This window comes from Mobula birostris, chromosome 26, assembly GCF_030028105.1.
Source record: "Mobula birostris isolate sMobBir1 chromosome 26, sMobBir1.hap1, whole genome shotgun sequence".
Taxonomy (NCBI): Eukaryota; Metazoa; Chordata; class Chondrichthyes; order Myliobatiformes; family Myliobatidae; genus Mobula; species Mobula birostris.
This window is the reverse complement of record NC_092395.1, coordinates 36896200-36909291: the sequence shown is the minus strand read 5'-3', so window position 1 is coordinate 36909291 and position 13092 is coordinate 36896200. Positions and strand designations below refer to the sequence as shown.

Sequence of the window (13092 nt, the reverse complement as noted above, 5' to 3'; positions counted from 1 at the left end):
TTCAACGCTGTTCGCCAACTAACCTGGCACAGTTTGAGCAATTTTGCAAGGAGGAATGGGCATATCTTGCTCCATCACATTGTACAAAGTTAATAGACATTTATCCAAGAGGACTACTGACTGTAATAGCTATAAGAGGTGGTTCAACTATGTACTGAACAAAAGGAGATGAATACTTTGGGACTGCTGACATTTCCGTTTTTGAATTTTTAGTTTTTTTCATGCTTTACAATTTTCTCTATTTTTGGGCTCTACCATGGAAAAAGGAGCCTGCGATTCACCATAAAAGTTCTCAGTTAAATTAATCCCTGGTTGCAATACTCATTTATGTGAACAAAGTGTTGGGGCTGAATACCTTTTACAAGGCACTGTATACCCAGTGACTTAGCTTCCACTGCAAGATATGACAATGAATTCCACATATTCATCACCCTCTGGCTAAAGAAATTGCTCCTCATCTCTGTTCTAAAGAGACATTTTTCTATTCTGAAGCTGTCCCTCTACTGGAAACATCTTCCCCGTGTTCACTTTATCCACACCTTTCAATATTTGGGATGTTTTAATGAGATACCCTTCATTCTTCTAAATTCCCATTGAGTACAGGCCTGAAGCCATCAAATGCTCTTACTATTTTACCATTTCATTCTCAGGATCATTCTCATAAACCTCCTGTGGATCTCTCCAATGCCAGCACATTCTTCCTTGGATATGGGGTCTAACAATGTTCCAAATGTGGTCTGGACAATGGCCTATGAAGCCTCGGGATTACATCCTTGCTTTTATATTCTAGTCCTCTTGAAATGAATGTAACATTGCATTGGCCTTCAACTCTGTAAGTTACACTTCGGGGAATCTTGCAGTAGGACTCCCAAGTCTCTTACACCTCCAATTTCTGAATTCACTCTCTGTTTAGAAAACAGTCCATACCTCTATTCCTTCTAACAAAGTACACCACCATTCACTTTCCTATGCTGTATTCAATCTGGCACCTCTTTTACCATTCTACCAATCTTTCCAAGTCCTTCTGCAGACTTCCTGCTTCCTCAGTGCTACATATCTTTGTATCATCTGCAAACTTGACCTCAAGGCCCTCAATTCCATCATCCAGATCATTAATATATAACGTGAAAAGTAGAAGCCCCAACACCGATCCCTGAGGAACACTACTAGTCGCTGGCAAAGAACCAGAAAAGGCCCATTTATTCTCACTCTTTGCCTGCTAACAGTCAGCCAATCATCGATCCATGCTGACATCTTTCCTGTAATACCACGGGCTCTTATCTTGTTAAGCAGCTTCATGTGCAGCACCTTATCAAAGGCTTTCTGAAAATCTAAGTCAACAACATCCACTGACTCTCCTTTGCCTATCCTGCCTGTTACTTCCTTAAAGAATTCTAACAGATCTGTACCGCAAGATTTTCCCTTAAGGATTTTTGCCTCGTGTCCAAGTACCCTGAAACCTCATCCTTAATAATGTACTCTTAGATCTTGCCGTTGACTGAAATCAGGCTAAATGGCCAATAATTTCCTGTATTTTGCCTTACTCCCTTCTTAAAATTTGGAGGGGCATTTGAGATTTTTCATTTCTCTGGAACCATTCCTGACCTAATGATTCTTAAAATGTCACTACTACTGCCTCCACAATCCCTTAAGCTACCTCTTTCAGAACCCTGGGGTGTAGTCCATCTGGTCCAGATGACTTATCTTCTTCAGAGCTTTCAGCTTCCTGGCCAGCTTCTCCTTAGTAATAGTGACTATACTCACTTCTTTCCCTGACTCCTTGAAGTATGATGCAAAATGCATATTTCAGCTCATCTGCCATTTCTTTGTTCCCCATTACTCTCTCTCCAGCGTAACTTACCAGCGGTCCAAAAATCCACTCTTGCCTCTCTTTTAATCTTTATATATCTGAAAAAAAACCTTTTGGCATCCTTTATTTTATTGGCTACCTTACATTCATCATTCATCTTTTCCCTCCTTATTGCTTTTTTAGTTGCCTTCTGTAGGGTTTTTAAAAGCTTCCCAATCTTTGAGCTTCCTGGAAATACAAAAGATTCTGTGGATGCTGGAAATCTTGAGGAATACACACACAAATTGCTGAAGGGACTCAGCAGGTCAAACAGCAACTCTGGAGAGGAATAAACAGTTCACATTTTGGGCAAAGACCCTTCCTGAGAACTGGAGCAGAAGAGGGAAGGAGCCAGAATAAGACGATTGGAGGGGAGGAAGGAGTATAAGCAGGCAGGTGATAGATGAAACCAGATGAGGGGAAAAGTTGGTGTGTGTGGGTGGGGGATATAGTAAGAAATTGGGAGGTGATAGGTGGAAGAGGTAAAGAGCTGAAGAAGAAGGAATCTGATCAGAGAGATAGTGGACCATGTAAGAAATGGAAGGAGGAGAAGGGGCAACAGAGGGAGGTGATAAGCAGGTGAGGAGAAGAGAAGTAGAAAGAGGGGAGCCAAAATGGGGAATGGAAAAAAAAACAAAGAGAAGAGGGGAGGGGGAGAAATGACTGACATTTGAGAAATTGAATGTTCATGCCATCATGTTGGAGGCTACCCAGATGGATTATGAGGTGTTGCTCTTCTAACGTGAATGTAGCTTCGTTGTGGTAGTACAGGAGGTCATGGACTGTCATGTCGGAATGTGATTATGATCTCTTCCCCCTCAGGGTCTCTTTACTTTAAGCTCCCCAATCAAAATGGTTCATTGCACAACATCAAATCCAGAATTGCCTTTTCTCTAGTGGGAATGACCACAAATCCACTGTGATCTCCTTTATCCTTACTTACTAAGCTACAGCCAAAATCCACTGTTACATATTGCAGCCGCTTCTGTTTAAAGGAGGCACATAAAAATGCTTTCCAAAACACTCCTGTAATATCTGAAGTCTTTAACTTAACTTCTGGTTAGTCACTTTATTCAGGAATATTTGGCATATTGTAACAGCAACTTTTTACAACCTGTGAGCCTCTTAGGAGTTGCTCTGAATTAACTGGAGTATCAACATTTGGTTCATTACATGTTCGAGCACAGCACAATCCCAGGTTCTCTGGCGTTTTTGCTGGACTTGCCAGTGTTTCATGAGAAGGGGGAGGGGTGGTCGCTGGTGTCTTGCAATGTTTGATCTATGACTTTTAAGAATGTGCTGAATATTCTTTAATCTTTCCATCTGATAGTGGTGTGAGGATCATCTTTGCTCAGCAGAGAATTCTGGCTCAGTTTTGTTCACTCACAGGGTGTGAGATATCATTGGCGTAGCCAACATTTAATGTTTATTCTTTGCATTGTATCATGGGGGAGCCCATTCCAGTGAGGTTGTCAGAGACTTTCCTGACCATATATCCTGATAAAGGAAAATTAACATTGGGTGGGCACTTAGCTAACAGAGATCAGATTTCGATTTCTCAAAATTGGTGATACAAGCACCGCTGAAGCAAATGGGATCATGCACGACCCTTGATGAAGCCCGTATGTAAGCAGGAGAGCTCATGTGATACTGCACAGAAATTGTTACCACTGGAACGGTGAAAGATAATTACACCAATCTAAAACTTAACCTAAAAGGCCTCAATAAATCTGTTCACTCCGACTCCCTTCTCACACGATTAATCAAACATATTAAAGCCACATAGGAGCACTGATATCCAGAGGGAGCTTGTGGTGGAAGTCCATAGCTTGCTGCAAGTGGTGAAATACATGGATAAAGTAATGAAGAAGGCATTTGGTTTGCTTGCCTTCATAGGCCGAGGCTCAGATCATAAGAACCCGGCTGTCATGTTGCAGCTATACAAAACATGAGTTAGATTGCAATTGGTGTATTGAGTACACTTCTGCTCACTGCACCACGGGGAAGATCTGGTAACATTGGAAAAAGTGCAGAAGTGACTCACCAGAATGCTGCCTGGAATGGAGCGTGGTAGTTATTAGGAGAGAACCGATAGGCTGGATGTATTCTCAGTGAAACGTAGCAGTTAGAGGCACGACCTTACAGAGGTTTATAAAATTATGAGGGGCATTGAGAGGATAGATAGTCTTTTTCTCAGGACAGGTGATCTACAACTAGAGGGCACACATTTAAAGTGAGAGAGGAGAAATTTAGAAGAGCTCTGAGGGGTAGGTTTTTAGCATGTAGGGTGATATATTTGGAACTAACTGCCAGAGGAGGTGCTGGAAGCAGATACAATTACAAAGAAAACAGAAGATAGAACAGTACAGCACAGGTACAGGCCCTTTGTCCCACAATTTTGTGCAAACCAAACTAATTTAAATTAGTAATCAAACATCAAACTACACTATACTGCATACTTGCATTTCTTACACATCCATGTGTTTATTGAAGATCCTCTTGAGCAATCCTATCAAATTTACATTCTCCACCAGCTCAGACAGCTCATTCCAGGCACCCACCAGTCACTGTAAAAATCTGATCTGCTCATCTCCTTTGAACTAGCTCCCCTCTCACCTTAAATGCAAGCCCTCTGGTATTAGACACTGCTTAAAAGGCATTTAGAGTAATACTTAGATAGAAAAGGCATTAAGGCATATGGTCCTAATGTGGGAAAATGGAATTTGCATAGATATGCACCATGGTTGGCAAAAATGAGGGGGGGCCAGAAAGGCCTTTCTCTCTGCAATACGATTCTATGTTTCCATTAAATAGTTCAGCAAGGCTGCAGAGGAACCCTGACTGCCAGAAATACCTGAGTCAGCTAGAATCAAATCCAATCCATTGAATGCTATGTCCACATGCACAAGCTTTTCAGTGGCCATTTCCGCCCAGCATCCAGCATTCTGGCCAGTACACTCTTTAACCTACAGATGATGGGGCCAGTTCTATTGTAGACTTGAGCCCAGTATTTTATTAATTCACTCACAAGACATCGGCAGCATTCAATGCCTACCTCCAATTCTCTTCAGCTGAGAAGGCTGCTAAGAGTCTGGAGTCACACCAATATGTGCCTAGGGTGGAGTAGGATGGTAGGTTTCCTTCCTGGATGCACATGAGGGAACCAGATGGATTTTTAATGACAATCCAGCAGTTTCATGGTTAATGATAACGAGACTAGTTTCTTCTTAAATGCCACATTTTACTTAAGTGAATTTAAATTCCCCAGCTGCTGTGGTAGGATCTGAACTCACATATTTGGATCAATAGTCCAGAACTCTCACTGCTAGTCCAAAAAACTTAACCCCTACATTGCTGTAATTTAAGTGGTGCGGTATTGAGTCTTAATATTGCAGTAGAATGAAGGTAGCTGCTTGGTAGCAATACTTGAGTTGTGTTTGTCAGCAACCTGACAAGAATACTTCAATTGTTTGTCAGCTGTCAGTACTCCCCTCAGCACTTTGAGCCAGCCTCTCCTTTTAATAAGTCTGAGGCTGTTCTGTTTCTTGCATTCCTATCCATCATGGAAAACTTTCATCCTTTGCTTATCAAGTGTCTTTAAAACATACATTGATTCTGCTGCCATTAGACTCTGAGATTGCTGATTTCATGACCTCCAAAAAAAAGCATTTTGCTTCATTTTTGTATTATATCGTTGACTTCTTATTTTTTTTAAATAGTAGCCATGAGTTTTAAATTCTTCCACATGAGGAAACACCGTCTCCACATCCACCCTGTCAGAACCTCTAGTTTTGTTTCCTCTGTGATAAATGAAAAAAAATTATAATCACAATGGAAATATCACTCCCTTAATGGGTGCACAATAGGATTTTTCATCACATTTTGTTTTAAACAGCTAAGCTTTATCTCCTTCAAGACTTGCAAAATCCTGTGTCGTGAGTTCAATACCATTTCATCTTATTTTAAAAGCCCGGTAATCAGCATTGTTTCTTTCTAAGCAAACACTTTAAAGAGCTCCGTCAACGTATCTATTACTGTACACCGTTAACAATGACTCAACAAAGATGAAACATTAATTCAATGTGGTGAATTTAATTTCTTGCTTCATAAATGGAATAACTAACTGAAAGAGACTAATGAGGAATTCACTGGACAATAAAAGTTACAATAAGCTCGAATATAACACAAAAAGGGGCATGCAGCATCGGGGAACAGTCAATGGAAATGGCAAATAACTATAACTTCAAGTATTATTCTGAAGTTCAAGTGGAGAAATATTTCAGGACTTCAGAACCATTCATGACTTTGAAAATCTCTATCGTATCTGGAACTCTTCACTTTTATAGATTAAAAAACATATGAGACAATAAGCCTGTTTTAAATCTCAAATCTCATTTTCACAGACCGTTGTAGGGTAAGGATACCAGCTGATCTTCTCTGAGGATTGTCATCTTGACATGGTGGAGAGGCTGTGAGTTCCTGAGATCCCAAGAGTGATGCCATTTGGAGTTTAGCCATCTGACGCATAGCTCCTCGTGGGGAGACTCCAGACAAAGAGAGATCTAACCAAGACCTCAATGGTGAAGCTGACAGAAGATGATAACATAGCACAATGGCAGTGAAGGTGGAGGAAGGCCGCAGCAGTGAAGTCCATTCCATGCCTCTGGACCCTGGTCAAGGACCACATGGTGGTTGCTGATTTATCAGCCTCCCCATGAGACGTTCTCTGTTAAGGGAATCCTCCCCAGTATCTTGGATTAAGTCTCATGGATTTTGTGGATTCTGGCCCCTACAGCCACCTGAGGGCCCACCGATGGACAACCCCTTAGGAGAACATCATACTCAACTCAAGTAATCGCACTGTGTTGCTTGTTGATATGGAACTAAGGTTGGAAGATGAAATGATATTACCAATTAGCTATGATCTGATGGAACAGTCTCCAGGGCCAATCAGCAAGGACAAGGGTGAGGAATAGGAGGCAGCTTTATAGTCCCCTATTACTGGCACAGGTCCATGTTCACAGCTATGCATTTCAGAAATCTGTTTGTGTACTATCCAAGTTATTTGGCCACAATGATTGTAAAACAAGTACATACTCCTGCTCCTAATACCGAGCATCAACAGGCAAAGATCTTTGATGAAGAAATTACCACAAAGAGCTCGTTATATTTGTTTATATTTTTTAAATGATTCTTTTTACACTCATACTGTAATATTTTTAGCTGGTTAAAACATACATTGTTGATCATGACAGACGCGAGAGTTTGAAGAAGCAGAACGACAGAGCAATCAAATTAATCCCAGTGAATCAAGAACCATCAAGTAATGTAACACCCAGCAGACTGTACTGAGGGAACACGAATGTACAATAAAAACACCAAATCTTGGTGGAATTTGAACAATGCAGGCTCCGATGCTTCCCAGAGTTATGGCTGAAATAGCAGATTGAAAATCAGGTTAATTATCGTTGACATATGGGTCGTGTATCATCTAACTGGAGAAGAACTAAATCAGTGTGCTGCTCTAGTTGATGACTTTTTCTCAATGTGGAGCAAAATGTTTCAGACAAAGTTTCTGGGATGGAGCAATTCCATTTCCGTCTCATGAAGAGATCCATGTGTTGCACAGTGCCATTCACGAACAGTATAGGAGGAATTAAAACACCATTGGATATTGAAGTAAGTCGGAAAAGATAAATACTGGAATAAATAATAGTCTCCTCAACAGTGAGGCTGAAATTGAAATCTAATGATTCAATTATTCAATTATTTTCTGCTATAGATAAAAATAGAGTTGTAAAAATTAGCTGATCATAGAAATCTGACTACTTAGTCTCCTTACTTAATACCTCGTCGAAACTCTTGGCTGTGGGAGTAAGTGCATCGCAGGCAATATTATATTAAAATACGACCATAAGATCATAAGACATTGGAGCAGAATTAGGCCACTCAGCCCATTGAGTCAGCGCTGCCATTGCATTGTGGCTGATTTATACTCTCTCTCAACCCTATTCTCCTGCCTTCTCCCCGTATCCTTTGACAACATGACTAACCAAGAAGCTATCAACTTCTGCTTTAAACATACTCAATGACTTGGCCTCCTCAGTTGTCCATGGCAATGAATTACACAGACTGACCACCCTCTGTCAAAAGAAATTCTTCCTCATCTCTGTTCTAAATGGACATTCTTCTATTTTGAGGTTGTGCCCTTTGGTCCTAGAATCACCCCCATAGGAAACATCCTCTCCAAATCCACTCTGTCTAGACCTTTCAATATTCCACAAGATCCAGTAAGATCCTCCTCATTCTTCCAAACTCCAGTGAAATACAGGCCCAGAGTGCTCCTCATATGTTAATCCTATAATTCTTGGAATAATTCGTGTGAACCTGCTCTGGACTCTCTCCAATGCTAGCACATTTTTTCTTAGATAAGGGCCCCAAAATTGCTCACAAAACTCTGACTGCAGTCTGATCCATGCCTTATAAAGCTTCAGCATCACCTCCTTGCTAGACCTCCCAAACTGAAGGCTAACTTTACATCTGTCTCCTGACCACTGACCCAAGCTCAAATTAACCATTAGTGAACTTTGCACAAGAACTCCCAGGTCCCTTTGCACCTTGGATTTTTGAATTTTCTCCCCATTTAGAAAATAGTTTACACCTTTATTCCTTCTACCAAAGTGCATGGCTATACACATTCTACATTATATTCTATCTGCCACTTACTTTTCCCATTCTTCCAAACTGTCCACGTCCTTCTGAGAACTCATTGCTTCCTCAGTGCTACTTGTGCCTCCACATGTCTTTGTATCATTTGCAAACTTGACCACAAAGCCATCAACTCCATCATCTAAATCATTGACATATAAAGTAAAAAGAGGCAGTTCCGATACTGACCCCTGCGGAACATCACTTTCACTGGCAGCCAACCAGAATAGGCCTCCTTTATTCCGACTCTTTGCCTCCTGCCAACCAGCCACTCTTCTATCCACACTAGTAATACTAAGTGCTCTTACCTTGTTAAGCAGACTCATGCGCGGCACCTTGTCAAAGGCCTTCTGAAAGTCAAAGTAAACAACACCCACTGACTTTCCTTTGTCTATTCTGCTTAATATTTCCGCAAAGAATTCCAACAGATGTATCAGGCAAGATTTTCCTTTAAGGATACCTTGGTGCCTTTGGCCTGTTTTATCATGTGCCTCCAAATACCCCTAAACTTCTTCCTTAAAAATGGACTCCAATGTCTTCTCAAACATTGAAGTCAGGCTAATTTATTTTCTTCTGGCTCCCTCACTTTTTAGAGCAGCGTGACTTTTCCAGAACCATTCCAGAATCTAGTGATTCTTGAAATATCATTACTAATGTCTCTACAGTCTCTTCAGCTACCCCTTTCAGAACCCAGGGTTGTAGTCCACCTGGTCCAGGTGACTTACCTATCTTCAAACCTATCAACTTCCCAAGCATTGCTCTTTAGTAGTAGCAATAACACTTGCTCCTGCCCCGGACATTCTCGAATTTCTGCAATACTACTAGTGTCTTCCACAGTGAAGATGGACAGAAAATACTTATTAAGTTCATTACCATTTCTTTGTCTCCCATTATTACCTCTCCAGTGTCTTTTTCTAGTAGTCCAATATCCACTCTCACCTCTTTTTAACTCTTCATTTATCTGAAAAAACGTTTGGTATACTCTTTGATATTTTTGGCTAAATTACTTTCATTTTCATCTTTTCTCATGTTTTTTTTTAGTTGCTTTCTGTTTTTTTAAGTTTCCCAATTCTCTAACTTCCCACTAATTTTTGCTATATTATGTGCCCTCCTTATGCTTCTGTGCTCTCTTGGACTTCCCTTGTCACCCAAGGTTGCCTCATCCTCCTATTAGATTCTTCATCCACGGGATGTATCTATTCTGCACCTTCTGAATTGTCCCCCAGAAGCTCCAACCATTGCTGTTCTGCCATTATCCCTGCTAGTGTTCCCTAGCAAACAACTTTGGCCACTTCCTCTCTCATGCCTCTGTAATTCTCTTTACTCTGCTCTAATACTGATACATCTGACTTTATCTTCTCCCTCTCAAACTGCAGGGTGAATTCTATCATACTATGATCACTGCCTCCTAAAGGTTCCTTGACCTTAAGCTCCATAATCAAATCTGATTCATTGCACAACATCCAATCCAGAATTGCCTTTCCCCTAGTGTGCCAACCACAGGCTCTGCTAAAAAGCCATCTCATAGGTATTCTACAATTTCCCTCTTTTCGGATTCATCTCCAACCTGACTTTCCCAAACTACCTGCATTTTGAAATTCCTCATGACTATCATAACATTGCCCTTATTACATGTCTTTTCAATTTCCTGTTGAAATTTATATCCTCATCCCGACTACTGATCGGATGCCTGTATACTGATCGACTACTGATCGAGAGCCTCTCATCAGGCTCTCTTTACCCTTGTGATTTATTAGCATTACCCACAATGATTCTATAACTTCCAATCCCACGTCACCTCTTTGTAATGATTTGATTTCATTTTTTTATGAACTGAGTTACCCCACCCTCCTGCTTATGTGCCTGTCCTTTCGATACATAGCGTACCCTTGGATGTTAAGCTCCCAGCTACGATCTTTCAGCCATGACTCAGCGATGCCCACAGCATCATAACTGCCAATCTCTACAAATATTGCACTGCAAAATTTTATATAATTGCTACATTATTTTACTACAGGATGTTTTTAAAATTGAAAACATTCCTCTCTAGAGTGCATTAAAACCAGAGAGAGCAGCAGAATTCAAGTGGGTCAGCATCTCAGAGTGAAGTAGATTGTCATGGAGACTACCGATATCCAGATAAGGAAATGAGAAAATAATACCATGCGGGATATTGAATGCTGATTTGAAGCACATTTATTGATCTGCATTGTCATGCTCAAAGTCAAGGAGATTGAGAGGCTAAATGGTGAAATGTTTTTCCTCCTCAGTGAATCAGTAATAGGTACTTCCAAATGATTCACATCCTGAGTAACAGTATTTCAATGAACAAGTCAGAATTCAGTAGGGACCACACAAATAATAGAAACAGGTAACTTTAAACACTTATCAGGAGAATCATCGGGGCTAGGAGTATCACCATACAGCAATACTTTAGCTGGTTACACCGTACGTTGGTAATCAGGACAGACAAAAGTTATTGAAGAAACAGCATGGCAGGGTAATCAAACCAGTGAATCAAGAGCCACCAAGTAATACGGTTGCCTCTCATGGTTTAACCAACATTGTGTATTCACATATGCTCTGTTTTCCTCCATAACTGTAACATACCTTCTTCCTGTTTCTACCATCATGGAAGAGGTACAAGGGCCTGAAGACCCATAAACCCCCATCTAACCAATCTCTACTTAGAGCATGATGCTCCAACCTGGCAATGTCCAGGTGAATATCCTCTACACTTTCTCCAGAGCAATCAGCTGGTTGAAGTTCTGTATTTTTTTTAAAATTTTGTTTAAAGGCATGCTTTTGATTCATTGTTTTTTTAATCATGACTGTAATTTTCAAATTTTTGGAAGCTTTTATAGTTAAGATGGGCTCAACAAATTAACTGATATACTGGTATACACAGGGATACAGTAGCTAACGGACACTTACTGTGTAATTTGCACACACTGGATTGTAAGCATTTGTCCCACAGATGAAAAGCACACTGTTATTTCTCTTCAGAAGAACTTTGATAAAGTTCCGACATTCTGCCTGAAAATGGAAAAGAAAGTAAATGAGAACACTTTTTAAAAGAATCCCCTCACACATGCATAAGGATTGTTATCTGTGGTTCGGGTGACAGTGAAGGTTGAATGGATCAGGATCTGGGATTGGGGAAAGATGGAAGGTTGGGTCTATTAAGTTTAGACGTAGTTAATTTTAGGGGACGGGGTCTGTAAAGATCAAGGCTTGTGGTCATATGTTAATCTGGTTGGTTGCTGTTTGAGGACCGTGGATCAGAAAAAAAATCAGAGGGACGGGAATGGTCCCAGCAGAATTCTTGAAGGATTGGAAGAGGAGAAGGATAAAGCTGGGACTTGTGGAGGACTCTTGGAAGCTGGGGGCTTGAAAAAGTTCAGATGAATTTCTGGAGTGATGTGAAATGATCTGGGAATGGTCATTATTGTAATTTGCTCTTGAAAAGATCGATTTTCAATCAAATTGCTGTGAGAAGGAACAACATTATGCAATTGAATTTTCAGGCAGCATTCTTGTGTAAGGTCTAGTAATTGACAATAATAATTACTCCACTCGTCACCACAAACAAGAATCAATAAAGAAGGAGATCCCCTCAAACAGAAACAGACAGTTGAATGTTCCTGTAAACAGCACAGCTATTCAGCTACAAGTTGATTTGGCTGTTTGCTTTTAAGATACATATGGAAAATAACATTGGTGACTTTGGTTCTAAGATATAATGTGTAGTTGAAGTCTGATGGATGACCAAGACACATAAAGAGAGAAGGAATGTAAAAAAAATGATTCTGTAGATCAAACACTCATCACATTGTTCACGAGGTTCCCAAGAGTCTCACATAAAATGAATTACTTTGTACTGAACTCAGTCTTCTCTAGGCAAACATTGCTATATTTTCTTCAAAATCAAGCCAATTACCTTCTTTTAGAATAGCGGTATGCAAATTATACTATGCAACATTAATGAACAATTTTTAATGAGCTCAAGCATGATCCTGTTAGATGGATAACAACCACTGCGTTGTATCCTATGTGGGTAATCATTGCAGCCGATGCTTATTTAAGACGGAAAAAGATAGCAGATGCTGGAATCTGGAGCGGCAGATAATCTGCTGGATGTACTCTAACGCTCAAGCAGGATCTGATGCTAGACTTTAAACCAAATCATCGACAATTCTTTTCCTCTATCGAATGCTGCTCCACCTGCTGATGCTCTGTTGAGACAGTTCTCGTATCGGGTCAGAAAGCTGTGGATTCAAACCCCACTTTAGAGTCTTGGGAACATAAATGTAGTCTGATCTCTCTTGTAAGATTACAAATAGTTTGTTTTGTAGCCTTTATCCAAATAAGACAAGGGATCCCAACCATTTTTTATGCCAAGGACCACTACCATTAACCGAGGGGTCCGTGGATCCAGGGTTGGGAACCCCTGATCTAAATTGGTGAGCAGCATCCAATAATATGGAATCCTTCTCCCATTATGTCCTTTCCAAAAGAGGAATGACAAAGAACAT

The 13092-nt window shown here is 40.5% G+C and overlaps 1 protein-coding gene across 5 annotated transcripts in view; it reads right to left on the bottom strand.

The window, feature by feature from the left end:
- The window catches only part of sema6bb (sema domain, transmembrane domain (TM), and cytoplasmic domain, (semaphorin) 6Bb), a 567817-nt gene that overhangs the window by 182239 nt on the left and 372486 nt on the right, over nt 1–13092 (bottom strand). For all 5 annotated transcript variants that reach the window (XM_072244024.1, XM_072244022.1, XM_072244025.1 and 2 more), the window contains one exon: nt 11492–11593. In XM_072244024.1, coding sequence (XP_072100125.1) covers nt 11492–11593 — 102 coding nt within the window. The remainder of the gene's footprint in view (nt 1–11491; nt 11594–13092) is intronic.